Source organism: Lachancea lanzarotensis, scaffold LALA0S01 (genome assembly GCF_000938715.1).
Source record: "Lachancea lanzarotensis genome assembly LALA0, scaffold LALA0S01, whole genome shotgun sequence".
Lineage (NCBI taxonomy): Eukaryota > Fungi > Ascomycota > Saccharomycetes > Saccharomycetales > Saccharomycetaceae > Lachancea > Lachancea lanzarotensis.
Window position 1 is genome coordinate 1,474,364 of NW_019212879.1, and position 26,283 is coordinate 1,500,646.

The 26,283-nt window shown below is 42.8% G+C and overlaps 15 protein-coding genes across 15 annotated transcripts; 8 read left to right on the top strand and 7 right to left on the bottom strand.

Annotated features, from left to right (window-relative positions):
- Positions 1-312: 312 nt before the first annotated feature.
- Positions 313-1,461, top strand: RNH1 (LALA0S01e15522g1_1; the record flags this gene model as incomplete). The annotated part of the gene is made up of 1 exon (XM_022774819.1): positions 313-1,461. One exon carries the CDS (start codon positions 313-315, stop codon positions 1,459-1,461), a length of 1,149 nt encoding a protein of 382 aa, XP_022626879.1.
- A 195-nt stretch (positions 1,462-1,656) lies between these two features.
- On the bottom strand, positions 1,657-2,217 carry TIM18 (LALA0S01e15544g1_1; the record flags this gene model as incomplete). The annotated part of the gene is made up of 1 exon (XM_022774821.1): positions 1,657-2,217. One exon carries the CDS (start codon positions 2,215-2,217, stop codon positions 1,657-1,659), a length of 561 nt encoding a protein of 186 aa, XP_022626880.1.
- Positions 2,218-2,688: 471 nt separating this feature from the next.
- Positions 2,689-4,089, top strand: MUM3 (LALA0S01e15566g1_1; the record flags this gene model as incomplete). Its single annotated transcript, XM_022774822.1, has 1 exon — positions 2,689-4,089. One exon carries the CDS (start codon positions 2,689-2,691, stop codon positions 4,087-4,089), a length of 1,401 nt encoding a protein of 466 aa, XP_022626881.1.
- Positions 4,090-4,140: 51 nt separating this feature from the next.
- On the bottom strand, positions 4,141-5,364 carry RNA1 (LALA0S01e15588g1_1; the record flags this gene model as incomplete). Its single annotated transcript, XM_022774823.1, has 1 exon — positions 4,141-5,364. The coding sequence occupies one exon, from the start codon at positions 5,362-5,364 to the stop codon at positions 4,141-4,143; it is 1,224 nt and encodes a 407-aa protein (XP_022626882.1).
- A 471-nt stretch (positions 5,365-5,835) lies between these two features.
- Positions 5,836-6,291, bottom strand: MBF1 (LALA0S01e15610g1_1; the record flags this gene model as incomplete). Its single annotated transcript, XM_022774824.1, has 1 exon — positions 5,836-6,291. The coding sequence occupies one exon, from the start codon at positions 6,289-6,291 to the stop codon at positions 5,836-5,838; it is 456 nt and encodes a 151-aa protein (XP_022626883.1).
- Positions 6,292-7,400: 1,109 nt separating this feature from the next.
- Positions 7,401-8,624, top strand: LALA0_S01e15632g (LALA0S01e15632g1_1; the record flags this gene model as incomplete). The annotated part of the gene is made up of 1 exon (XM_022774825.1): positions 7,401-8,624. One exon carries the CDS (start codon positions 7,401-7,403, stop codon positions 8,622-8,624), a length of 1,224 nt encoding a protein of 407 aa, XP_022626884.1.
- A 558-nt stretch (positions 8,625-9,182) lies between these two features.
- On the bottom strand, positions 9,183-10,511 carry PTC3 (LALA0S01e15654g1_1; the record flags this gene model as incomplete). Its single annotated transcript, XM_022774826.1, has 1 exon — positions 9,183-10,511. The coding sequence occupies one exon, from the start codon at positions 10,509-10,511 to the stop codon at positions 9,183-9,185; it is 1,329 nt and encodes a 442-aa protein (XP_022626885.1).
- Positions 10,512-12,212: 1,701 nt separating this feature from the next.
- ARH1 (LALA0S01e15676g1_1) lies at positions 12,213-13,706 on the bottom strand (the record flags this gene model as incomplete). Its single annotated transcript, XM_022774827.1, has 1 exon — positions 12,213-13,706. One exon carries the CDS (start codon positions 13,704-13,706, stop codon positions 12,213-12,215), a length of 1,494 nt encoding a protein of 497 aa, XP_022626886.1.
- A 429-nt stretch (positions 13,707-14,135) lies between these two features.
- BCS1 (LALA0S01e15698g1_1) lies at positions 14,136-15,488 on the top strand (the record flags this gene model as incomplete). The annotated part of the gene is made up of 1 exon (XM_022774828.1): positions 14,136-15,488. One exon carries the CDS (start codon positions 14,136-14,138, stop codon positions 15,486-15,488), a length of 1,353 nt encoding a protein of 450 aa, XP_022626887.1.
- A 418-nt stretch (positions 15,489-15,906) lies between these two features.
- PHO92 (LALA0S01e15720g1_1) lies at positions 15,907-16,725 on the top strand (the record flags this gene model as incomplete). Its single annotated transcript, XM_022774829.1, has 1 exon — positions 15,907-16,725. One exon carries the CDS (start codon positions 15,907-15,909, stop codon positions 16,723-16,725), a length of 819 nt encoding a protein of 272 aa, XP_022626888.1.
- Positions 16,726-16,838: 113 nt separating this feature from the next.
- On the top strand, positions 16,839-17,537 carry CAT5 (LALA0S01e15742g1_1; the record flags this gene model as incomplete). The annotated part of the gene is made up of 1 exon (XM_022774830.1): positions 16,839-17,537. The coding sequence occupies one exon, from the start codon at positions 16,839-16,841 to the stop codon at positions 17,535-17,537; it is 699 nt and encodes a 232-aa protein (XP_022626889.1).
- Positions 17,538-17,723: 186 nt separating this feature from the next.
- Positions 17,724-18,296, bottom strand: FRQ1 (LALA0S01e15764g1_1; the record flags this gene model as incomplete). The annotated part of the gene is made up of 1 exon (XM_022774833.1): positions 17,724-18,296. One exon carries the CDS (start codon positions 18,294-18,296, stop codon positions 17,724-17,726), a length of 573 nt encoding a protein of 190 aa, XP_022626890.1.
- Positions 18,297-19,313: 1,017 nt separating this feature from the next.
- Positions 19,314-23,027, top strand: UBP2 (LALA0S01e15786g1_1; the record flags this gene model as incomplete). The annotated part of the gene is made up of 1 exon (XM_022774834.1): positions 19,314-23,027. One exon carries the CDS (start codon positions 19,314-19,316, stop codon positions 23,025-23,027), a length of 3,714 nt encoding a protein of 1,237 aa, XP_022626891.1.
- Positions 23,028-23,383: 356 nt separating this feature from the next.
- On the top strand, positions 23,384-24,403 carry VPS74 (LALA0S01e15808g1_1; the record flags this gene model as incomplete). Its single annotated transcript, XM_022774835.1, has 1 exon — positions 23,384-24,403. One exon carries the CDS (start codon positions 23,384-23,386, stop codon positions 24,401-24,403), a length of 1,020 nt encoding a protein of 339 aa, XP_022626892.1.
- Positions 24,404-24,501: 98 nt separating this feature from the next.
- CTS2 (LALA0S01e15830g1_1) lies at positions 24,502-26,088 on the bottom strand (the record flags this gene model as incomplete). Its single annotated transcript, XM_022774836.1, has 1 exon — positions 24,502-26,088. One exon carries the CDS (start codon positions 26,086-26,088, stop codon positions 24,502-24,504), a length of 1,587 nt encoding a protein of 528 aa, XP_022626893.1.
- Positions 26,089-26,283: the final 195 nt, after the last annotated feature.

Genomic DNA, 26,283 nt, shown 5'->3' on the forward strand with positions numbered 1-26,283 from the left:
AACCTCACATATGCTGTAATAGCTTCATCTGAACTTTATATCTGTTTCAAGCCAATTCGTTTCTCTTTATCATCTTATCATTTCATGACATGTCGATCACTTCAGCGTCAGTAAAACGATACAGTGACACAGCGATATTTAGGCATCGATACAGAACTTCACAGCATTATGAAGCTTAGAACAGCAACTACCACCGTTCTGAAGGTATAGAACGTTGAGTTGAGGTCAATCTTTGGTCTGAGTACTCTACTCAAGGTCCGTCATTATCAATTGAAGTTTGCTACATTTGTTCTCCAGGGAACGCTGGGAAAGATGGCGAGAGGTGGATTCTATGCTGTACAGAACGGTCGTTCAAACGGTGTCTTCAACAATTGGGATGACTGCAAATCGCAAGTAAGCGGATACTCTGGTGCTGTTTATAAGAAGTTTGACACATTTGCTGAAGCGCAGGCTTACTCTGGTGGTGGATCCAGCAGTTCAGGTTACGGATCGAGAAGCACTTCATACCGTAATTACGGTGAACCACAACGTAGGGCCGCTTCTAACTTTGCCTTCAAGACTTCAGAAACGAAGGTGAGTAAACCACCATATAGTGGCCAGAATAGGTTCAATACAGACTCCAGTTCCAGAAACGCCAGAGCGGATTATAGCGACTATGGCCGAAGGGCTGTCCCAAGTTCATCAGTCAGTAGTGTATCAAGCAGAAGCAGCGGGGCTCGTTCAGGCTCAAAAAATTACTACGCCGTGAAAAGCTCGAGCCCTCAGGTTAAAGATGCCGTTTTCGCAAGCTGGGACGAGTGCAAAAGGTACGTATCCGGAAACGGAGGATTGTCCTTTAAGAAGTTCGGTAGCGCGAACGACGCCCAGGATTTCATCAAAGGTGTCAGCTCAAACGATTACAAGCTCATCGGAATGGAAGAAAGCAGTTTTATTGAGCATTACAGAAGAAAAAGTCCTCAAAATGAAAGTGTCCAGCGTCGAAATGTTTACTGCGATGGCTCTGCTCTCGGTAACGGAAGTTTTGGATCTCGCGCCGGTTACGGGGTCTATTTCGAGGGTGACTCCACTAAAAACATCTCTGAGCCCTTAAATCAAGGTGCCTCCACCAACAACAGAGCTGAAATCCAGGCTGTTTCCTCCGCGCTTGACGAAATTTGGGCAGATTTGTCCAAGCGGAATTCTGCTGTCAATTACCAGATCAAAACAGACTCCGAATATGTTTCGAAACTGCTTAACGATCGTTATATGGGCTACAATTCCGAAAAGATTAATAGTTTACCTAACAGAGACTTGATCGAACCACTCATTGAAAAATATGCAAAAGTTAAGACGTTCTACCAGGTTAATCAGGACACCTTTGGTGACGTGCCTTTCAAGATCGATTGGGTGAAGGGCCACGCTGGAGAGGCCGGAAACGAAATTGCAGATGAGCTGGCTAGAAACGGTGCCAGTCGCGCTTAGTGGTTCGGAACCGTTAATTAACTTTTCCTCAAGAACTTTTTGTTGTAAGAGACAAACAAGTTAGAAAGGAGAAATGAACGATACGTGATACAAATGCCGGGCCGAAACAGCAAGATGAATAAAGACGGCGAATGCAAACAGAATATCAGTCTCGTAAGACTTCACAAGGCTTTCTGATGCTCACTATGATCTGCCTCAAAATCTAGAATAAATTGTCAATTCTTCTTCCTCATCTTTCCAAAGCTTACAGACGAGGTCCACCAATCCGTTGTTTTTGGTCTCTAGCTCATAAACACCATAGAGACCCAAAGCTGTACCCGCGTACAGTGAGAGCATTGCAACCTGATGCCAGACGCCAAATCTTCGTTTCGGGATGTAATCGACGATACAGCTGGTCAAACCCAGCTGGGCGTGAATCAGCAGCGTACAGCATAGAGCAGTGTCCAACATAGGGTGCAGACCACTACCACTAATTGCCAGATATATGGGGATCGTTGTGAGAGGTAGTAGAGCTACGGCCGTGATTCTTTCATAGTCCCAGTGGTAAGAACCGTGGAAAAAGTCAATTTCGGGTTTTTTCAAAGGGTCATTCACGTTCCCCTCTACGCCTCCAGGTGGTGGTGGTGTGAGCTTCAATTTTTCAAAGTTAGGCTTCAGTGAGAGGCATCTCATCGCACTCATTTGAACATTTCTAGATCTTGCAAGAGGGGTACGAACACCATTTCGTACCATCAAATTGAGGCTGCTTTTCAGCATAGCTAAGTGGTGATAGTTTGCACAAACAAAAAACGCGTCAGAACGCAAGAGAAGTCTTTGCTTGCTATCTTTTGTTGTCGACTTCTCAAGGTAAACGCATCAAGCTTTCATGATTGAATAAATTTGAATATTTCACTTAGCTCATCCATCACGTGAACTACATCTTGTATATCCATCCACGTGACCAGTATAGTAGCATTGACTATATAGTGATGACACAATTTAGAAGAAAGATACAACAACTAAACTGGAGATATATAAACTGACACTGACATTTGACGCATAGGTAAAAGCAGCCGAGTCAAGGTCAGTGACATTTTAGCTAGCGAACAGTTAGTACTGTGAGTACAAGCTAGTCATTTGTACTGAGAGGATTCCTCCTCCCTTTTTTCCGTTTTATTTTTGGGCAGTTTTTGTTCATCATTGCCAAGATAATTATTGTTCCCATTCAACAAGCGAGTTGCTACAAATATGGCAGTCCGAAGCACTATCAAGACGCACGTAGTTGGTGCTCAATCAGAGAGGGAAAAACTTGACGTTTTTGGTTTGTTTTGGATTTTTCTTGAGATTCTGTCACTTGCTCAATGCTGGGTGCTTTATCACATTTGGAGCATGAAAACTGCTGTCATCGAGCGTTGCGTGGAAAGCAAAGTTCTGATTCAAACTGCAAAATTTGTGCTTCGGGTGTTGAAAGCAATTCCACTCATCGGTGGACCAATTGCACACATTTTTGATCGTTTGTGTATTTTTATCAGATTGAAGCTTATGCCCTTCATGATAAGAAAAAAGCAGACGCTAGAAAAGCTTTTCAGGATATGCCTCATCGATACAACGCTCCGCAATCGAAATGTGAAATTCATTCTTACAGGTGATCCCTTGGACATCACAGGAACTTCCACTTCGATAATCATTGCCAATCACCGCTCTATAATGGATTACGCCTTGATAGATTTTCTTGTACATGGAGAACACGGCCCAGATTTGAAGCAATACCTTGGCCACGCATTTTTCAACCATGGTAATTATCCAACGGCATCAAAACTCAGATTTGTAGGTTGGGGTCGTCTGACCGGGGTACCGTCTATCAAGTTTTTTGCCAGTATTCTGCTCAGGGACGAAAATGCCACGGTACGCAGTAGCGACATAGAAAGAGTCCTTATGAGAGAGGGCAATGAATGTTTAGCTTTGTTTCCCGAAGTTAATGTAATAACTTCCGAGTTACGTCTCGTGCAGAGGAAGCTAGCTAAAGAAAGCTACTTGCCGCAGCTCGATAACGTTTTATACCCCAGATTCAAGAATTTCAATTCTACCGTTAGCTGTCTTGCCCGTCTACAACATATTGATAGATCTCGAAAAGCACGCTATTTCAAAAAAGCGGCACATAAGACAGGTTCCATGATTCTGAAAGTGCGCAGTTCCAGAGGACATCCTAGCGCCAAACAGATGGCCCAAATAAACCTTTTCTTAGGTGACGAGAATTTAGCCGATGCTACAGTGACGGCAAAGCCGAAGCCAAATACCAACAAAGTTCCCATCATCGTAAGCCCATTTCTTTGGGATATCGCCATCGTATACTACCGTGCAACATATTTTTGTCAGAATGAACATGCCCACATTCGTGACATGCAGGTTCATGCCGTGACCGACAAAAAAAATCATTATCAGCTCCAGCAAATAACTCCTTCGCTTTTCCAGTTCCTGAAATGTCCTTGGGGCGATAGTCCTATCTTCGTTCGAGTACACGTCAATAAGGTTGCTATCCCAGATCTTTTAAAAATGAATGACAGAAAGCTTGAATCGTGGTTAGAAAAAACTTGGTTAGCAAAAGACGAAGTGTTGAAAAACATGCAAGATTCCGTTAGATTATATTAGTTTGGGAAGCTTCCATCCTATCTGTCTAGTTTAAACCTATCTTACCTTAGTCTAGATAGATGCCTGCGCCAGCTCCGCTGTCACTTCGTCGACTTGCAGCTCAGTGAAAGCTTTTTCAACGGCGTCGAAATCAGCTGCAGTCATGACATCTTCACTTTCTTCTTCGCTCTCATCTTCTTCCTCATCTTCGCTATCCAGTTCTTCCAGATCATCGAGTTCGTCAAGCTTACCGTCAAATGATTCTTCCAATTCTGTCAAAGCATCAGAATCTCCCTCTAATCTATTACCATTAAGCTCCAACAGCTTCAGAGCAGGCAGGTTTGCAGATTGTACTGCTGGAATCAAATAGGAAATCAATGTATCCTGAGTGAGTTCGTTGTATTGCATTTTCAACGAGTGCAGATTAACAAATTTGTGCTCGTTTAGGACCTGAACCACAGCGTCAGCGCCAGGACCCTTGAGCAGACAGTCGTTTACATTTAGTTCGACCAGAGACTCACTCCATACAGGTAAAATGTCGGCCAAGATCAAAGAGGCGCTGGTGGTGAAAGTATTATCCTGCAAATCAAAAACTTGAAGGTTTTTGTTGTTTCCAAGCCCATGCTTGATAAGAACTGCAACACCTTGTGGTCTGATACCGTTTTGATAAAGTCTGACGGTTTTCAAGCCAGATCCGTGCGCCTTGAGCCCCAGAGCCAAGTATGTCGCGGACCCATTTTCGAGCCTATTTCTGCCGCAAATGAAAGTTTCCAAAAATGGTTTACCCTTTGATTGTTTCAATTGGGCTAGTTTGAAAAGAGCTTTACCAATTCTTTCCCCAGCAAATGGACCCATACCATTGTTGGATAGAATCAAATGCTGCAATTGAGCTGCTTGGGAAATGTACGATTCCAAGGAATCGATAGTTCTGAGACCAAAGGCGTTATCGGAAAGGTTTACGATGCTCAATTGAGGACATGAAAGCCATACTGGGACAAAAATGTTCAGAGATTCCACGACTTCATCGACTAGACGAGAAGTGTACAAATCCGCGAAATTTATTTCAATTAAGTTGGCTGCGATTCCTGAGTTTTCAATGATACTTTTTGCCAGCGCTTTTGAAGCTTCCACGCCAATTGTATTACCAGAAAAGTCGAGTTTAGTGACCTTAGGAAGTTTTGTCAAGTCTTTCAAAATAGGTTCGATATCTTCTGCAGAAGTGAGCCTCAACGCTCGATTTGCAACGGAAAAGATTGTGCTTTTCTCGTGTAAAGCACTGAAATCCAAAGAAGTCATCAAGTTGGGAGAATGAGAATGTAAAGGCTCTATAGGTAGTCAATTGATACTAACTTTTGTCTTTTAGTTTTCGGTCTTCCCAGTGACAACTTCAATGAACTGTATATATATATGTATATGTGGATTATGAAAAATAACTGTAACTTTATACGTAAATGTTAGGATCAAAGACTAGTTCAACTTTGAGCTTCAAAGAACCAATAGAGTACCAGCAAGGTCGTGCTGGTAGACTTGGAGTCGGAAGCTAGATCTTTGGAAGGGAGTTTTGAGGAAAAAAAAGGTCAATTAGTACAGACTTAAATGTTTCATTTTGAATCGCCATTTAATTGGCTAACTGGTCGTTCGTTATCATTAAACTAAATGCATGCGTGAAAGAGTTCCTTGTTACGGGCGGATTGGATGTGAAAAATTGGGATATGGAGGAAAGTTTATTTTTTCCCTCTCAAGAACCTGAATTAAACTTCCAACCGTTTAAGCCTTCTTCTTAGGGCCCAAAGGCTCTCCGATACCCTTACCCCGTAGTTTGACGCCCAAGGCGCGCTCCAGCTTAGCTAGGATCTGTTGGTTAGGAATAGCACGACCAGCCTCGTAGTCATTAATGACGGTAGGCTTTTCGTTGATCTTGGTGGCCAAGTCCTTTTGAGTCAACGACTTATCACCACGAGCTTTGGCGATTACTTTCCCGACCGAGGCGTCCAATTTCTTAGGAACGACAATATCCGTTTCACGGTCAACTTTTGTGAGTCTTTGTCCTTCGTTGTTGCCCTTGGCGTTGCTAGAACTGTATTTTTTGTCGACAGAAAGCACATTACCAGATCTTCTGGCAGCGTTAATCTCACCTTGAGTACGTGCCACTTGTTGTCTTGGGCCACCACCGCCAGTTCTTACTCTCTGGCCGATAACAGTAGTTGAGTCCCAGTCTGACATTATTCAAAAATGAAAGATGTGTGTGTTGCGAGCTTGTGAATTTGGAAAGTGCGATTTGAAGTACCAAAGATATCGATACTTTCACTAGCTTTGATTGAATCACTTGGGTGCGTACGATATAGCGTTGCAAAGGTGAATCAAGTTAGGTTCTTAAAGCAACGACACGTTCAGCTTAGCCAGATACCTGTTCATTTTGGGCCCTTTATATAGGACTAGGAACCTTTTTTTTGGATGATTAGTTAATCAGTTCTATGACATTCGAAAACTCTCTGTGACAAAGCGTTACCCGGACTCTAGCTGAATCGTGATATGACGAGCAGGAAGAATAAGTTCTGGAGCTGTTAAGATCTGGTGTGTGTGCGTGAAAGGTAGAGCTAAGAAGCCAGCTCATTGATGCAACAATGGTAGAGATGAAGCTTTGAGATTCAGATCACTCTATACGAAATAAGCTCACCAAATAATGAAAGTTTGACCGGTGGGACACAGAGTTGAAGAAGTACTTACGACTCTTTTGTGAACTCTCTTGATAGCGTGAAAGACTCTCGCTACCTGTTCAGAATCCTGGAGGCCCCCACACAGTTTTAGTTAAGAATGTACAAGATCGCCATATACGAAAATGTCAACTCCACATCACTTTGTACTTCAATGACATCTGTCGCACGACAAAAAGACGAGCTCAAGACGTCCTTGAGCTACGTAACTGCATCTTACTAAAAGCAGATACGGTTCACTCATGAGCACTACTTTTCGATCTGCTTGTTGCTAAAGAAATTTGTCTTTTTTCCTGGACACGACATGTACCTATTCATTGCGGAAACCAGTAAGTATCAAGCATCTTAATATCCATCTACAGAGCATCCACACATTGCCGTCAAACTAGGAACTCACCGTCATCACACCGCACCACCGATCTTTTGTTATCACTCTATACTATACTGTCATTTGTTAAGATAATTGACAACTATAAACGCTACCTCAGCTCGAGTGTTCTTACACAACCAATGCTCTGGACTGAATCTTCCCATCAACTCTTGAAACTATCATCCAAATCGTAACAAGGCTTTACTAAGTTACCCCACTGCATTGAATTCTGAGGCTTCAATATTTAAATGCTCAAAAAGATGTCTCCAGCACTCAAGTTTTATGACATTGGCGTGAATCTGACTGATCCCATGTACCAGGGGATCTACAACGGTAAAAAATATCACGAATGTGATATCAAAAATGTCTTGCATAGAGCTAAAGTATCAAAAGTTCAAAACTTATTGCTGACCGGATCATCCATCCAGGAATCTCGAAGCGCAATCCAGTTGGCACATCAATATCGCAACGAAGATACAAATTTATTCTACACACTCGGGGTACATCCTTGCTGTGTCAATGAGTTTATTCTAAAAGATACACAATCTACCATCGACAATCCAACGGATGATATCGATTTTAATGAAAAGCTAGACGTCATCGATCTCAATTTCACCAAATCAAAACTGCGAGAACTTTACGGACTTATTGCTGAAAGCTGCAAAGACAATCAATTCCGTGCTATTGGTGAAATCGGTCTTGACTACGACCGGTTTTATTATTCATCCAAAAAGATGCAACTGCTATTTTTCGAGGAACAGCTCAAACTAAGCTGTTTTTTTCCTAGCTTGCCTTTATTTTTGCATATGAGAAGCTGCTCTTCTGATTTTGTTGCCGTGCTCAAAAAGTTTATCCACGGCTTCGTGGATACGTCTGACCGTTTCGATTTTAAGGCAGATTTGGAAACTGGCAAAAATGACCAATCCCACTTACCTTGTGTGAACAACGACGGTAATGTTCACTACAAGTTTTCCCCTGAGCGCAAATTTGTGACACACTCGTTTACTGGAAGTGTTCAAGATATGCAGAATATTTTAGCGCTGTCTAAAAACTCTTACATTGGTATGAATGGATGTTCTTTCAAGACCCAAGAAAATATCGAGTGTTTGAAGGAAGTGCCACTTGATCGTCTCCTGCTAGAGACGGATGCACCTTGGTGTGATATTCGCAGAACACACGAGTCCTATAAACACCTATTTGCTAATAATGAAGTTAGCACAGAAAAAGATGATCCTTGGGACTTTGGACTCTCTCAAGCGTATCCTGAAGTCAAAGAGTGGTACAAGTCTGTGAAACGTGATAAATTGGATAAAAAGCCGGTACAGGATCGTGAACTACTTACAGTCAAGTCCAGAAATGAACCGTGTTTCATGGGTCATGTCGCAACTGTCGTTGCAAGCGTTAAACAGGTTCCAATCGAAGTTGTGGCGGATCAGGTTTGGAATGTTACGTGCGAAGTTTACGGGCAATAAAAAGCAGATATTATTTCTATTGTGTGTTAGGTGGACTCATTAAACATTTCGAAATTTCATTATAACTTATCTGGCGCGAAGCGGGGAACTAATGTACAGCAAGACCTGGTAGTTCTTAGGCGTATAGCGGGAGCAGTAATCATATTGATTCGGAGTGAGCGGCATCTTAAGAGTGCGTCACTGCCTAAGATCGGTTGGTCGATCTCGGATAAAGGATTTTGAATGTGTAATAATAGTGGGTTTGGTATTAAAAAAGTTGTAATCGTCACAATGCCATATGTCCCGAGGAACAGATTGCCATTGGAATAACATATGCCATCTTGTTTGACGCAAAACAAAGGAGCGGCAAAGTAACGTACATGGTCCAAGGCAGCGGGCGTAGTGTATCAAAACAGAAAGCACGCCCAAGAAACTGGAAAAGAATAAAAAAAAAAAACAAACACGATAACAATGCAAATCTCTCTTCCAGAGCAATTACCTAGAAGCTTGGTATTTTGAATTTCAAGAGTTCCAGCCCCTGAGGTTAGGGGTCCTTGAATTAAAAGATTGTCTTGTACTTTAATCCTTTACTTCTTCAAGTTTTTCCCTCTTTTCGTCAGAATCATTTTCTTCATCAATGGCCTGATTCACGCCTCCACCACCTCCAAGCGATGCCAAGACCTCAGAAAGTGCAGACCCGTGAATATAGGAAACGTTATTACCGCCCTGTGATACCTGAATACCATTGGCACCCAACAGGGATTCTAACGAAAACATGTCCATTTGAGAACGACCTGCTGGAGGCTCGTTACGATCCATTTCAGTATCCTCGTCTTCATTGGAAGTATAGCTGTTGCCATGTTCGTCTGTTTTCTTGGTTGAGACCGCGAAAACGTCGGCATCATTCTTTGGGAAGTCGTAGAAGGAGAAAACGGCGCGTCTTCTTTCTTCAAAAGAAACGTTAGCAACGTGTTTTTTGCTTCTAATTCGAGAAAACCATTGTTCCACCGATTCCTCATCTTTCAACAACGCGACAATAACAATACTCATGTTATCGCAACCAATACCGGTGCCTTCTGTAGTCGGTGAGCAACACACATCGACAATACGAGATGAAATTTGTTCTAAATTCATATCGCCCCGATTGATACCGTAATGGATTAGATCAACACATTCTTGGGACGACAAACAATCCCAAATTCCGTCACACGCCAAAATAACGAACTCGTCTTGATCATAGTCTATCGAATGTTCCACCACGTCGGGCACGCACGTTACGATCTGTGCATGTGGTGGTAAATTTGGGTTGGATTTGAATTCGAAATCTCCAATGGCACGACTGAGGGCCAAGTTACCGTTAACACGATCCATTTCCACAAATCCATCTGCAGCCACGATTCTGGATTTCTCGCTCACTAGTGTAGGTTTATGATCGTACGACAATGCTTTGGCAATTGCGTTACGCGACAATACTGTTCGACTGTCACCGGCGTTACCACAGAACAACCGTTGCTGCTCCTTTGAAACCAGCATTGTCGTAGCGGTACAGCCACTGTGATCGTTTCTGAGAAGCGGATCCCGCAAAATCTCCCGGTCTGACGCGATAAACGCGTCAATGAGTGATTGCGCATATTTACCCTGTTGGAACGATTCTTGGGATTGCAACACCTTGGCTGCCTTCACACCGCAGAATTGTGCCACCGAAGACCCTCCATGGCCGTCAAAGACCGCATAGTACGCAACATGGCTGTGTTTGCTGTTTTCGGACCCCACGTCTACTGCACAAACATGTGCGTCTTCCATCGACATTCGCCATCCTTGCATAGCACACAGCCCAAACGCCGTCAACACGTCCGTCCCACTATCTATCTCCTTGTCGATGATTGGATTCGACAAAATCTGACCCATTTTTTTTTCTTTTGGCTTGCTTGCTTGCTTGATTTGCTACCTTTTGTTTTCACCTATATCTTCCTCACCTGTGGGCCGATTTTGAATCTTTTTTCGAGCACGTTCCAATCGCGTCCAGGCCGTTCCAGTACACTTATAGTTTTTGTTATAACCGCACTATTTCAACAGCTTTTGTCGTTACAATTTTTGTTTAAATGTTCGATTGGTAAGTTTGTCTTGCGGTAGGGGTGGCGAGGTTATCAGAGCAGTATTTATATAGACATGGGTTTTATTATGAACCATGAAAATTTTAAGTATGACAGGCGCGCCAACAAGAAAAAAAGTCCGTAGGAGGTGACGAAGATTGAAAGACGGAGCAGAGGCGATGATAATGGGCGATGGTTAAGTCTTACTTGAGGAGAGAATGTACTGGTGAAGGGATCGAACGTAGCATAGTGAGTTTGTGTAGAGAGAGATACTGATGCTGGGGGAAACGTATCACTTTGAACGGACGTGTCACTGAGGACATGTTGGAAAATCACTTATGACGAGTGTGACGTTACTTGAGATTTACAATCGCACATATAATATGGCGCAGTGTAGAGCTGATGAAGAGAGCATATGGGCATGCGGAATTATCTTTATCGATGCCGGCATGGAATTGGGATACTGGTGTGACTGTTTTGGTGTTCATCGTGGTGGTGTGTTGAGGTTTCGTCCTTTCGCACGAGTAGGGAGCTTATCCAATGCAGCTGGAAATGGGATAGGAATACAGGGTGTCGAAAAAGGCGTAGGAAAGAGCTACACTTTTGGTGCTTCAATTACAGGTACCAGTTTAAGATACGGTTTGTAAGTTATTGGATCACGTGATTTTTCATTACCGCAATCACAGCAAAGAAGCACTGTCATCAGGGCGGACCTTGTCGGTGACGCCGAAACCTCTTAGCAAATTTGTCGATCTGGATTTTATCTGCCAGTGCTCAACGATGGTATTTTGTATTGAGACTTTTCATTTGTGCACTTTATCTAATATCATATATGATACAAACGACTACGGGGAGCGCCCGTCAGATCGTAAATTTCGCTTTGAGTTTTCGAACTCGTCTTTCCCTGAGTGTTCAAACCGGTCAGTAAACGTGTAGAGGCTGCTTCCAGTTTGGCTACACTTTTCACGTCATCTTCTTTGGCCCACGACAAGTGCCTTTTCAAATACTGTTTGCATACTCTTGAACATGCTGTGGTCAATATTGGTGCTTCAGCCGGTTGCGTCTAGCCTTTTGGCCCACTGCATGTTTCAATATCGCTTGTAAAAATCCTCTTCAGTTACGTGATGCTCGAAAAATCTTGTTGTAATCTGTGCTATATACATGAGCGATAGACCTTGATTATTATATATTGAGCCTTGTCTCGCACAAGTCGAACATAGTAGAGCCCTAAGATTCGGGATAAGATGAGCTCACTATTGAAGGCCGCAAGGTCGTTACCATGATAAAATTTACGATAAGCCGTTAGCTTTATTTTTTCCCTGCCTCATTCCCGTTAGCTATGCCCGACGTACTGCTTTTCATGCCCCAGTTCCTCGAAAATGATCATCAGCGCAATATGTTACTATCTGACAGCAATCTCAAATTCCGTCTTCTGACTTATGTCGCAATAGTCTTCTAGCGCCCGCTATCTTCCACAAGACCATCAAAAAATATCATCTACCATGTAAATCGCGTCTTAACGATTGTCTTTAATGAAATCTATCATTTCAGAGGCCGACAAGAACTTTTCTCTTGGCTTGCCAAGAAGTTTACCTCTTCTTTTTTCTTCTTCGTCAATCTTTTCCCAATCTTCCCAAGTAGTACTATCCAGTCCCGTTGTTTTCAAAACCCGGTCCTTTGGTGGTGCTCCTGATTCGAGATCAGCAATTACAGCGTCGGCTACTTGAAATGCATCTGACATAGTAGACGCTATCACGCCGCTGCTTCCTTTACGAATCCATCCCGAAGCATAAAGCCCAGAAACAATTCGACCACTGGTATCCAAAACATGACCATTGGCATTTGCAACGCGGTTTGTAGCAAAACCTATCTGCAGCGGACCAAACTCCTGCAAAGGACTACTGCCGTAACCTAGCGACGTTACTAGAACGTCCACATCATAATCAAGAGTCTCTGTGAGATGCTGCTCTACTCTGTTGCTCGGAGTAAGGCTGTTGCGACAAACGGTCAATGACTCAATCTCGCCCTTGGAATTACTGTTGATCGTTAAAGGAGTTTTTAAATAGTCCATTTCCCAGTATCTATGAGACTCTGGAGGACGATGTTTTTTATAATTCTTCTTGGTCCGCTGATCAAAGGGTAATGAAAACTCAGACACCATTTCGACACGTCTCTTGAAAACCCGATCGCCACTTTCAAGATCTGCCGGTCTAAGTTTTAAATACTCCGGCTTGATTATTCCTTGAATGCCGTATCTCTCCAGTTCCCACAGTTCTCGAAACTCTTTGTTTGTGAATTTACTGTGAATGAAATCTCGACGGGCAATGATCTTGACATTTTCGATGGGTGCGGTATTGAGCGCTTCGAGCGCTTCAGGGTTAATGTCTGTATTCGACCACAGTTCTGGGATCCTATTACTCAATAGCACTCGAGCAACGTCGAGGGCAACATTCCCGTTACCAATAATCCCCACATTTCGCACTTTGGACCACGGAAAGGATTTGAGTTTATCGTTGTCACCAGCAAATTCAGGATGTCCATTGTACCAGCTCACAAACTCGCGACTAGTGAACACACCTGATGTGGAGGTTTCACCTGGGACACCCAAAACATGGTCCCCACTACACCCGTAACTGAGAATAACTGCATCTTGTGTATCCAAGAGATCTCTGAGCTTGATGTCTTTGCCGACACTGACATTTCCCATGAATGTAAAAGTGTGTCGAGTATCGAGCCCTTTTCCGAACTCTCGAGCGCATCGAGTGAAGGTGTCTTCGCAGTTTTTGACCTCCGGATGGTCCGGAGCAACACCATAACGACTCAATCCAAATGGCACGGGCAATCTCTCCCATAGTGTAACATTTAATGGTATCTCGGATTTTGCCAGCAGTCTACATACGGTGTAAAAGCCGGAGGGTCCAGATCCTACCACAGAAACTGCTTTTCTGCCACTCGAAAAATGTCGTAGGCCAATTCGCAAAGCCAAATCTCTACAGGCCGTCCATTTCATGCTAAAAGGATCACAGTTGGTGTCTTGAATCCAGTTATCGATATAGATCTCCTTCTGGTGCAGTTCAGCTCATCTCAATGTCATCGGCACTAAACGGCCCAAAATACGTACATAGTGATATAGACTCAACAAAGTATTTTCGTTTTTGAAAGAGCCTGAAGTGTCAATTTTATCCCAGTGAAGAATGAAATACTGTCATAAAGGGAATAATGGTGCTTCGGGTTGCAATATTTTGTCTATTACTGCGTGATATTGCTTAAAATTAATTGATTGTAGAATACTCGTACATGACGATATCAGTTGATATATATGTTCAGTTTACGGTGGAACTCAGTTCTCGACAGAGAGGAAGAGAGAGGAATACATCCTAGTAGACGTTTTAACTGGCCCTCTTTTTCTGTGTTTTCCTTCGCAGCTATAAACTGAGATATGGATAGCTCTGCTGGCGGAAACGAGAACTCTCCGCCTTCTCTGGATCTAGAGAAATTGCGAGAAGATTCAGATGGCTCAATGTCTGGTATGGCTACAAACCTTTTCCAACAGGTGGTCCAAGGAAATCCATATTTTGCTGCCGGCGGAGGACTGATGGTTTTGGGATCTGGTCTTGCCTTGGCCAGATCTGGGATCATCAGACTGAGCGGTCTTCTGTACCGCCAGCTTTTGGTAGACATGGAAATCCCATCCAAAGATAAATCGTACCTATGGTTCCTGGAATGGATGGCTAAACATCCACAGCGCTCTTCACGCCATCTTTCGGTAGAGACAAATTTCATTCAGCACGACAACGGATCGGTGTCTACAAAATTTTCTCTGGTACCAGGACCTGGAAATCATCTCATCAGATACAAAGGCGCATTCATGCTAATAAAGCGTGAAAGATCGGGGAAAATGCTTGATATGACCAGTGGTGCGCCTTTTGAGACTGTGACGCTCACCACACTGTATAGAGATCGACTCTTGTTCCGTGATCTGCTGAGTGACGCTAAAAACCTCGCTGTCAAAGCCAAAGATGGGAAAACCGTGGTTTTTACGTCATGGGGGTCAGAGTGGAGACCATTTGGACAGCCTAAGGCTAAGAGGCTTCTCCCTTCGGTTATTTTGGACAAAGGTATCAAGGATGGTATTATACACGATGTCAATGAGTTTTTACAAAACGGGAAATGGTACCTGGATCGTGGTATTCCTTATAGAAGAGGCTATCTACTTTATGGACCACCAGGAAGCGGTAAAACTAGTTTTATTCAAGCGCTTGCTGGTGACCTTGATTATAACATTTGCATTATGAACCTGTCGGAAGCAAATCTCACCGATGATCGCTTGAATCATCTTATGAACAACATCCCAGAGCGCAGTATCTTGCTTTTAGAAGATATTGATGCTGCCTTTAATAAGAGAACTCAAACCGGCGACCAAGGTTACCAATCGGGTGTCACTTTCAGCGGTTTGCTAAATGCACTTGATGGGGTTGCTTCTTCAGAAGAAACTATAACTTTCATGACTACCAATCACCCAGAGAGACTTGATCCAGCCATTATGAGACCTGGTAGAATTGATTACAAAGTGTTTGTTGGAAATGCTACTCCATACCAGATTGGCAGAATGTTCATGAAGTTCTACCCTGGCGAGGACAAATACTGCGAGGAGTTTGTCAAGAAGGCAAGTGCGTTGAACGTGTCGATAAGTACGGCTCAATTACAAGGCCTTTTTGTTTTCAACAAAGACGATCCTGAATCGTCTCTCAGAATGGTCGAGACTTTAAAATCACCAAATCACGTATTCTAATTCCAACAACTGAACATTCAGAGCGTAAAAACGCCACTATAAACATGTTGGTCATAGTAATCGCATGAACCGACTGACATTAAATCGAAAATTGGCCAGAACTCACCGGGTTTATCACGAATTACAACATACTATTCAGAAAACCAGCGGAGCATAATTTCCATTGCTCCAGTGAACTTTTCAAAGACATCTTGTATGCTTACCTGTCTTTTCCTCAACTGCATTGCATTATTCACAATTGAATAGTAATCTTGAAACATCTTATACAAAACACACTTGTAAATAAATTGTAAATAGTCAAAGATTCAGGCTTTCTAAAAAGGTCTACCAGGCACTGCAGAGCTCAGCGTCAATCGAAGGGAAACGTTCCGTTCTGGATTCTCACCTTTTTTGTCTTACCCCTTTGCGCGCTAAGAAGATGTTTAATAGTCGAGGGTTTACTACGCCAAAACAACGAAATGGTGATTGTGCCACTAATGGCCAATATTATCATGAAAAGACCATAGAAGACTCCTTGAAGGAGTTAGAAATATTTTTTGGATCCGAAACGCGTCCTTCGATCATTTCAGAAGATATAGTGTCATTCGATCCAAATTTCGCATCTGGCTTGCAACCGAGATATAAAACGTCAAGTAGTCGGAGCTCAAGTATTACTTCTTCTGGTGTCAGTTCCACAGCAATTGACTTATCGGATGCTACCAGTAGCCGCGATGAAAATAATATCCCACCTTTTTTGAGAAGACAGCCCTTTCAAATAAAAGTGCCAAACAAGTCAAGATTTTTTGTTATAAAGTCAAACAATGCCGACCATATTCAAACTTCCATACAAAATGGCGTGTGGACATCTACAGTACTAGGAAATAGGAGACTTTCGCAAGCGTTTCGAAATCGTGACACGAATGCGCAAATATACTTATTGTATTCCGTGAATGGAGCTGGCTGCTTTTGCGGCCTAGCTGAAATGATAACAGATCTGCGCAATACTAATCTAGATTTTTGGACTGACTCAAAGCGTTTCAAGCACATATTCTCAGTCCGGTGGATAATTACGCAAGATATTCCCAACTACAAAGTAAGGCACTTTTCGAATCCGCTAAACGAAATGAAATCAGTCATTCAGTCCAGGGATACTCAGGAAATTCCCTTGAATATAGGACGCTCTTTGCTTCGAATCTATGAAGATCATATCAACAGTTATCAAGGACCGCCATTTTCGACAAAAACGACATACTATTGACCCAAATAATTAAGTGTGCCTTGAACAACAGAAACCCGTAAATTCACGAGCTTGCCATTAATAGTCTGGTCTCCAATCGATTGACGACAGGTGCGCTACATATAATCATCATGATGAGTCCTAAACCTTTTAATGCAGTAATTTCACGGCCCTTCTCGGCTGTGCGAAGTCTTCGAAAAGCTGCAAAAACTGCAAGTTCTGGGAGCCAAGGGTCTCCAAACTCACCAAAATACAAACCGTTGTCACGCGCGCAACTTGCTTATCTAGATCGTGCTATCAGAGTGGACCAGGCAGGCGAGCTCGGTGCCAATTACATATATGCGGGGCAGTACTTCGTTTTGGCTAACAAATATCCACATTTAAAGCCTGTTTTACAACACATGTGGGATCAAGAAATTCACCACCATAATACGTTTAATGAGCTACAATTGCAACGCAGGGTGCGGCCAAGCTTGTTTACCCCTCTGTGGAAACTTGGCGCTTTTGCCATGGGTAGTGGGACAGCACTCATATCTCCGGAGGCCGCAATGGCGTGTACGGAAGCTGTTGAGACCGTTATAGGAGCGCATTACAACGACCAATTGAGATGTCTCAACAATCAGTACGAAATGGAATCTACAGAGGGCCAAAAGGGCCAAAGCCGGGAAATTCTAAATCTAACTTCAACCATTAAGCAGTTCAGGGACGAAGAGCTAGAACATCTGGATACAGCCGTCGAACACGATTCTCATAAGGCTGTACCATACGTCATGCTCACCGAAGGAATCAAACTGGTTTGTAGATCAGCCGTATGGACAGCCGAACGTATTTGAGATGCGTAAACTCCTGCCAACTTTTCGAAAAACCAAATATCGTGTGTGTTAATTATGTTTACATCGCTAACGTTTCGTTTCGCCAACACCGTTATAATAATAAACTTGAAATGCTAAATTTAAAGAACGGCAAATAGAGTAATGAGAAAACTTTAAAACTTCCCACTCATCGTCGCTTTGTTTTCGCTACACCAAACCGTCGTAAAGGTTCAGAGCACTTACAATTGAGGGATCGACCTTGGACGCTTCACGAAACTCCTCCAGGGAGATCTCACCATCCTCATTTTTGTCCATCAGCTTGAATATCTTTTTGACACGCAACTCAGGTGTAGCTTCGTTGTCCTCCAGTTTTACCATCGAACCAATCATCTTGTATATGCTGGAAACGATTGTAAGCATCTCGTCGTACGAGATGAACCCGTTGTGATCCAGATCGTAGAGCTGGAAAGCCCATACCAGCTTTTCCTCCAGCGTGCCCCTGGAAGTGGTGCTGAGCGCCGATATAAACTCTTTGAAGTCGATTGTGCCGTTTTCGTCCCTGTCAAAGACATTGAAAACATGATTGGCAAACTCCTCTGGGGCCCCAAAGGGGAAGAACTGTTTGTATATCTTGGTAAATTCGTCCTTCGTTAACGTTCCAGAGGGGCAGTCCCTAAGAAAGCCTTTGTGCCATTGTTGGATTTCACGTCGATCGAAATATGTCGACTGTTTAAGACTCGCGAGATCGTCTTTCGATAATTTAGAAGTTTTAGCACCCATTGCAAATGCGTCTTTGAAGCTTAAAGATTCGTAAAAACTGGCAAATTCAAATGCTGTTAGGTGTTAGCATCGAAAGAGCTCCAAAAGAGGGGAATAACTTGAATGCAGTGTGGATCAAGGGTCCCTTCAAGTCAAAGTTTGTCCGTATCTGGGCCAAATTAGCCTAAATGCGGTCTAAGCCTTGTGAATAGATTATCAGATCGACTTCCGTACATTGTGATAAAGATACTGATGAGTGCCGACGCAGTTTTCGTAGCTCTAAGTGACGTAGCGAAATGCTCATAGTGTTTGAATTCCTTGAATTTATATAAATTTTGAAAGCATCACGAAGAATTTTGAGTTCCAGGGTCCAAGAAGTTGTGAAATTTGTTCTCCCACATCATTTAGCCCATTAATGCTATGAAAATGACCATGAAATGATAAAGTTCAATCAAAAGTTGTGCTTGAATTGCCATGAGACTTTTTTAATGTGATGCACTGTATTGCTCAGAGTACCGGTATTGTTGGTGAGAAGAATGTTCAGAAAATTCGGATCACGTGGTACCATTTATTTACGCTTCGATGTCATTACAAGGATACGTTTTTTGGCCCGATGATTAACTTGCTACTTTTCGGTAACTATTGTTCTCATTTTTACTAATATTTCATTACGTTTACGGGAGTTTTCGTACCGATTTCGACATCGTGTTCTAGAGACTTTTGTACATGTACAATATCCAGTCGTTGAATATCATTATGTACTAATGTGACACGGTCCATGCGACACGATAAAATACCTACTAGGTAGACAACCTTCTCACCTTCAGGTGTTAAGTTCTCCCCCTACTCTTCAATATCCAGCTACAATGCCCAACAACTATAGCTAAATACGTCTCTGACGTTCTCGTTGGATAGGTTCAAACAATCGTACTTTTCTACGAAATCTTAAATTAAGGCCTTCCACCAGATCTGTATAAATTCAAGATCAATTCTTAAACCTTAAATCCTCGAGGCCTAGCTCTATACCACTGGGGCACCATGTTTAGAGACGTTGAGCAGTCTCCATTGTCTGAATTTCGACATGAAGACTCTTCCATTCTGCCTATTCCAGAGATAAGCTCCGAAAGTCCCTGTGAGGCTACGGATGACAGCAAATACCAAGACGATGGCAAGACATTACTTTATCCCAATGCAAGCGATGTATTTCCATTCAAAACAGCAGAAAGACTTTTGGACGACATCAAACTTGAAATGAAATTTAGGGAATCGCACGATCCGGAAATAGCCGTCAATGACCTTCAGAGCGGCATTCTAAAACTGCCTATTTTGAAATACGCCCGCAGCAACATTCATAATCCTTACAGTATCGGATATTTACTTGACCAGGTGGCTCTAAAGACCCGTTATGAGTACGAATCCAGATCATGCCCAGAGTTCAACAAAATCACCGTTTTCATGGCAGTTCTGACCGACCCTTCCTTCGTCCCTTCGGGCCTTGAAGAAGTGGCCAAAGTACCTATTTACCATCTCAAGATCACGGTTAAAACGCGAACGTATCTAGAGCGTTTGCGTAGACAAATTGGCGTTCAACGGTACCATCTGATTTCAGCGCTGCACCCTGCTGATGCTGCAGAACTACTGTGGACTGATCCCTCTGACCCAAAACTCATCGAATCTGCCTACTATGTTTCTAGTGATACGAACAAGCTAGTTTGCATCGAAATTTTCAAACCAGAACTTGATGAATCTGACCTGGAGGCATTCAGTCCGGAAAGAATCAGCCAAAGATACGTGGCAGCTTGTCATAAATTTCCAGATCTGGATCCAAACAGCATACCCTCGCAAGCCGAATGTTTTAGTACGCTTTTAAAAATATTCAAAGGCCCGCTGAATAGACAGAGCCCCCAGGACGTCTTAAAAACAATTTCCGCTGACAATAAGTTTCTCAACTCTCAAATCGATCCGAACTGGTTGACCGACAGGTTTCATTTTCAGCTTTCAAAGACTCAAGGTAATGAAGGAGAGGAAAACTGCTCACAGTCAATGGAATTTCAACCACCCAATCTGACAACCTATGTTGAAGACCTCGAGGTAAGGAATCTTCGCGAGTCATACGTTCGCAAATGTCTGGAACTGGTACTATTGGGGAAATTATCCTATAATGTTGCCGTTAAAAACGGTGGAGTTCAAGATTCAAAGGTTCGCTCTTTTCAACTATACCAGATTAATTACTCTTCCTCGTTCTTTTTCCATGTCTTGGGCGAAAGCAGGAACATAACTGATCATTGGAATCAAGAACTTGATGGCAGCTTCCATTTCATGATTTTATCTGCTGCCCATTATTACACTGATAAAGATGTGATCAAAAACTATGAAAATCAGACTAAGTTGGATACTGTTAACTCTGGACTGTACTATGACGCACTAACTTACATTGCGAATGTAAAAAGCAGTTACCAACTCAGTACATTTGCAAGAAAGCAGGATATTGTGGGAAAAAGCAGTTTAGACTCTGCTCTTATTCTTTTTGGCATCGCTCCTGAAACCACTGTGCTGAGTTCCATCGATGACAACTTGCTGCTTGGGGTTTATCAGAAAGAAATATCGCAAGCCACTGCCCAAAAGCACACGCAATTTAAGAACGCGCTGAAGTTGCTAGCTAAAGCCAAAAATAGTGAGTCACTAAAATTTTACTCCACCTACGAGCCCTACGAGAATGCATATCAAGCCTATCGAATGCTCGAGGTGGACGAATCGGTAGATGTTGATGTCATTCAAACAGCATACACCATCAAAGCGGCTGACTCTCCTGGACTCAAGGTAGACTGCGATAGGGCTCTCTATACTTTAGCCGTGAACAAAAGAAGCATGGCGTTGTTCAAGTTTCTCTTCGAGCAATGTCCACAATTTGCCGAAGTTCATTCTGCCGATAGGACAACCTACCAGGATGCACTTAGCACATTACAACTCAATGAAAATGCTTCGGATGAGCTTATCCTGGAAGTGTTTCAAAGAATGTGGAATCAAGAAACCAATATGTCGCCAGACCTTTTTTTGAAGTCCTTAGCGGCTTTGATTAAAATTGGACATGTACGCAACTCGTTATTAATCGAAAGATATCTGGAAACGGGAATGATAGATGTCAGCTGCCTTCCAGCCGGTAACTGGCCTACCGGATTGAACAATATTGGAAACACTTGTTACTTGAACTCCTTACTACAGTACTATTTCAGCATTTCACCCTTACGTGATGCTGTCATTGACTACCAAAGAGCTTTGGGTGAGTTTCAACAGTCGCTCGGTCACTTGGGCGGGAAGAGAAGAATTGGTGGAAGAGAAGTCAGTGATCCTGAAGTGGAAAGATCTGTCCAGTTTGTCTATCAGCTTCGCGATCTATTCACAAGTATGGTTCACTCAAGAAGCAAATTCGTTACTCCAACACGGGAACTTGCTTATCTTGCGTTCGCACCAAGTAATATCGAAGTTGAATTCGAGGAGACGCCACCCGCTAAATCACTTTCAGATGAGGGAGATGTTGCAGTCATCGATGTTTCCAACGAAAGCAGTGAAGATGTCAATATGATCCAGTTGACTCCTCCAGAAAGTGAAGTGGAAGTGGAAGAGGAGCCTGCCGACGGCGACATTTTACTTGAAGATCTCCAGACTCTGGAACCAATGGCTTCATCTACTAGAGTTGCCAACATCAGCCCTGATCAGCTTGAAAATGCGCTTGAAATGGGAAGGCAGCAGGATGTGACTGAATGCATTGGTAATGTATTATTCCAACTAGAAAGTGCATCTGAACCTACTAGTCTGGATGAAGACGGGGAGCAGCAAGATATTATCAAAAATTTGTTCTATGGAAAGCTAAAGCAGGACTTGATACCGTTGAATAATACTGATAAGGTGAGGACAAAGATCGAACGGTTTGTATCCTTGTTAATCAGCGTAGTCGACCACCCAAAAGACGTTTATGACGCACTGGACCAATATTTCAAAGACGATGTGCTACAACTGGAGGACGGCCATGTCAAAAGAAGCGTCGCTGTCGAGCGTCTTCCAACTGTACTCCAGCTTCAAATCCAAAGAGTGTACTATGATCGCGAGAAACTAATGCCTTTTAAATCCATCGAGCCCCTTCCATTCAAAAAAACGATCTACATGGACCGATATATGGACACACAGAATCCATTGTTGATAAAAAAGAAACAAGAATCCATCGCTCTCAAAGAAGCGCTACAATCTTTGAAGGAAAGACAGCGTGAACTGCTAGGTAAGAATGGCAGCGGACTCAATTTCAAAACCTCGCTGCTCGAAACAAAGAAGTTTATGCAGTCCGATGTTCTTCAACAGCACGATATAAACGTTCAAAAGAAAGAAGAGTCGTTGAAGACCGTCGATTCTCTTATCTTGAAAATAGACAACGAGCTTGCCGAAATCTACCAACGCATCAACGTAATCGAACAGAGGATGAATGACCATTTTGATGACTTCCGTGAACATGAGTACTCTTTGTTTGCAGTTTTCATCCACCGCGGGGAGGCAAGCTATGGCCACTATTGGATATACATCAGGGACTGGTCCCGCAATGGAATCTGGCGTAAATACAACGACGAGACCGTTACCGAAGCACCTGAAAGTGAAGTATTAAATTTTACCGTGGGTAACACTGCAACACCTTATTTTTTGGTATACGTCAGAAAAGGGCAAGAAAGTGTTATCGAACCATTGAAAAGGGTCGTTGAAGAATGATTGGTGAGCTCTTTGGGCCTGTAAAGCAACTACTGAACTAGCTGGATCTTACTCTTAATGTCACATGATCCTCGAAACTAATTATCATCACATTGAACGAACACGATATTACAGTATATCTGAAAAAGTATACCAAACTCCATCTAAGGCAGCAAATAGGGTATCTGAGCATTAGACAAACTGATCGCATACCATCTGAACAGGTCCTTCAGGCACATTTTGGTAGAATTTTACATCACAGAACTTGATATAGCCAGAACTGTGAAATTCAAGTTTCGAAAAAGCTTCAATTCTGAACCTTTTTTTGAAGTTCATATTCTGCGGATCTGCAAGGTGTTTTTGATCTAAAAACGAGAATGTCGGGTCTCCAGCGTCGACGCGTCAACAAATCTGACTCAAACCATTCACCAGATGTCAGCAACGAAAATCAAGAAAACCGGTCTGGCTCGTTAGAAGAGGAGGAAGAAGGCCAAACAAGAAGAATCGCTTATGATCCAGAAGAAGTGATGCTGAAAAATAACGTTAAGGTTCCGAAACTAACGCTGATGGAAGAAGTCTTGCTGATGGGATTGAAGGATAAAGAAGGTTATCTTTCTTTTTGGAACGACAACATTTCATATGCTCTTCGTGGATGCATTCTCATTGAACTAGCACTCAGAGGCAAAATTCAGGTTGTGAACGATCCGGCCAGAAAAAGGTTTGACATTTCTGAACGACTTGTGGAGGTTATCAACGGGACCAAGACAGGAGAAGTGCTGCTAGACGAGGCGTTAAACTTGATGAAAAAAGATGAGCCATTAACAATAGCTAACTGGATCGATCTGCTAAGCGGCGAGACCTGGAATTTCATGAAGATCAGCTACCAGCTCAAACAAGTGCGTGAGCGTCTTGCCAAAGGACTTGTCGATAAAGGTGTTCTGAGAACGGAATTGAAGAACTTTTTCCTCTTTGATATGCCCACACATCCAGTTGTAGATAACAGCTGCAAAGAATCGATAAAGCGCAGAATACTTTCAGTGCTCGTTTCGAGAAGCGTGCAACTCAATTTCAACGATTATTTCACTGAATCGATTTCGTTCAAACTTATAAGAACTCTGTCATTGATTTGTGGAGCGCACGGTGCCAATGTTTTGGAAAACGTTCTTTCGAGTCTGGACTACGAGAAAAGGGACCGTGCTTTCACTCGTGCTGACGAAATTTTGGCTCAATTTTCGCAATTTCCTTTTGCTCTTGACAAGCAAACGGAAACGGGTATCGCAGTTAACTTGAACAGTGACGTACAAGAAGAGGTAGCAGAGTATCCGGACGCACAGCTACAGCTCGAGGTAGTTGCAGGCGTTTTTGAAGTTTTCTCGAGAATGGACACTCTATTGTAGGACTACTACTGCTATAGATCTCGAAAGACTAGACGAAAGCATAAAAAAGTATGTGCTAGATTGCGTTCTCAACGACAAAATCAATATTTGATCACTGATCATGTCTGTAGAATTGATGACAAAAAGTCTTGGCCGAAACGGCTTTTATAGTACTGGGCTACTTCTGGCTGTTTGTAAATTGTCGAATTTGCCTTTCTAATAGTTTTCAGTTCTTGAGTAAAACGCATTGTTAGTGAGCGTTCTGGGTTTGTATAATCTTCGCCGCACGATTCCCACCAAAATCCTCCGGCCAATCCATTTTGTTGAACGTATTGTGCTTTCCTCAGCATCGACATTGGATTATCATAAACTGTTAGTTCGGTAGATTTCTTGGAAGACTTGGATTTAACGCAAAATGCTGACACGGCATCGCTGTCGAAAAACTCTTTATTTCCTTTGCCAGGCAGCGACTTGTAGAGTGAAATACCTTCTTCTCCCTTGGATGTGCCTTGAATTCCGTGAAACGTTCTATTGATCGCAAGTGTACCAATTTCGTCTCGATAAGAAACCTTTTTGAATCCTCTGCCATATGCTGGCATGCCTAACACTATCTTCTTGACTGGTACATTGCATTGATGGACTAGTATTTGAAGAGTTTTGTCCACGCTCAGATTAGTGCTTGTTCCGCTTATATCTCTTGCATGCAGGGGCTGTCGACCATTGTAGAGATTGCTCTGGTATGCAGTTTGCTCAGACCAGCTGCCGCTGAAATCGTAAGCCATCAGGTTAAAATAATCCAAACACGAATCCGCTTCCGCCAGAGGTAAATATTCCAACGTCGACGGGTCAGCAGAGATGGCAGCAGTAAGCTCAAAATGCTGATGGGTAGTATTCAATCCAAATATGGCATTCTCTAGCTCGGTAAGCTTGGTGCGCAGTAATTTCAATAGCTTCAGAAATACTGCAGGTTCCCGCGAATCGTTTTCTGGGAATTCCCAGTCAATATCGATACCATCGAAGCCAAATTTGAACATATTCTCAACGCAAGACTCTACAAATACTTGTAGCTTTGTCGAATCCGCGACAAGTGCTTTGAAGGCAGCACGATTGGACCATCCACCAACGGACATGATAGTTTTGAAATTGTTCACTCCTGATGGACCACCTTTGGCAGGCAGAAAATTGGTGTATTTCAAATAGAATAGCTCTCCCAAACAACCCAAGGGTAGCTTATTCTGACCTGTTGCATTATTGTGTTGTGGTAGGGCTTTTTTGGCACCGCCTAAATTCAGTTTCTGAGAGGAATATTCTAATTGCTTATACGTGTCCAATTGAGTGTCCGAATACTCATCGCTACTGATGCACCGTCCCGACTTAGCATCTACCAAGAAAAACGAGTAAAAAACATGCGAAATCTGCCGGAAGTCAATGTCGTGCGGGAAATGGTTTCTTGGAGGGTATGGCGACCAATTAGAATAGTATACTCCCGCAACATAACCGTCATCACGGTAGTCTAATTCGTGATTTCTGTCCTGTTCGATACTCAGCATGCTGTGGCTCCGGAGTTTGGTATTATAGATGTGGGATAGAATCCTCCTATCTGCCAAGTCAATTATACGCCTGATGAATAGTGCTTCTAAAATCAATCCAATGAAGCACAGAAGCACCGCTAATTTTAGTGTCAGTCGTTCGTTCAGAAACAACATGTCTTAGAAACTAAGCCAATTGAGAGTCAAAAATTCAAGCATTTCACTGAAAATTCAAGCAGAAACGTAGGCAAAGTCAACATCATTTGAACAGCGCTGTTGTGAAGCTGCCTTAAATACTTTTAAGCGGTGATGCCAGGTTTCGCCTTCTTCAGAGGTTTCGCCCAATCGTTTTTGGCGAAACTGTCGTCCGTG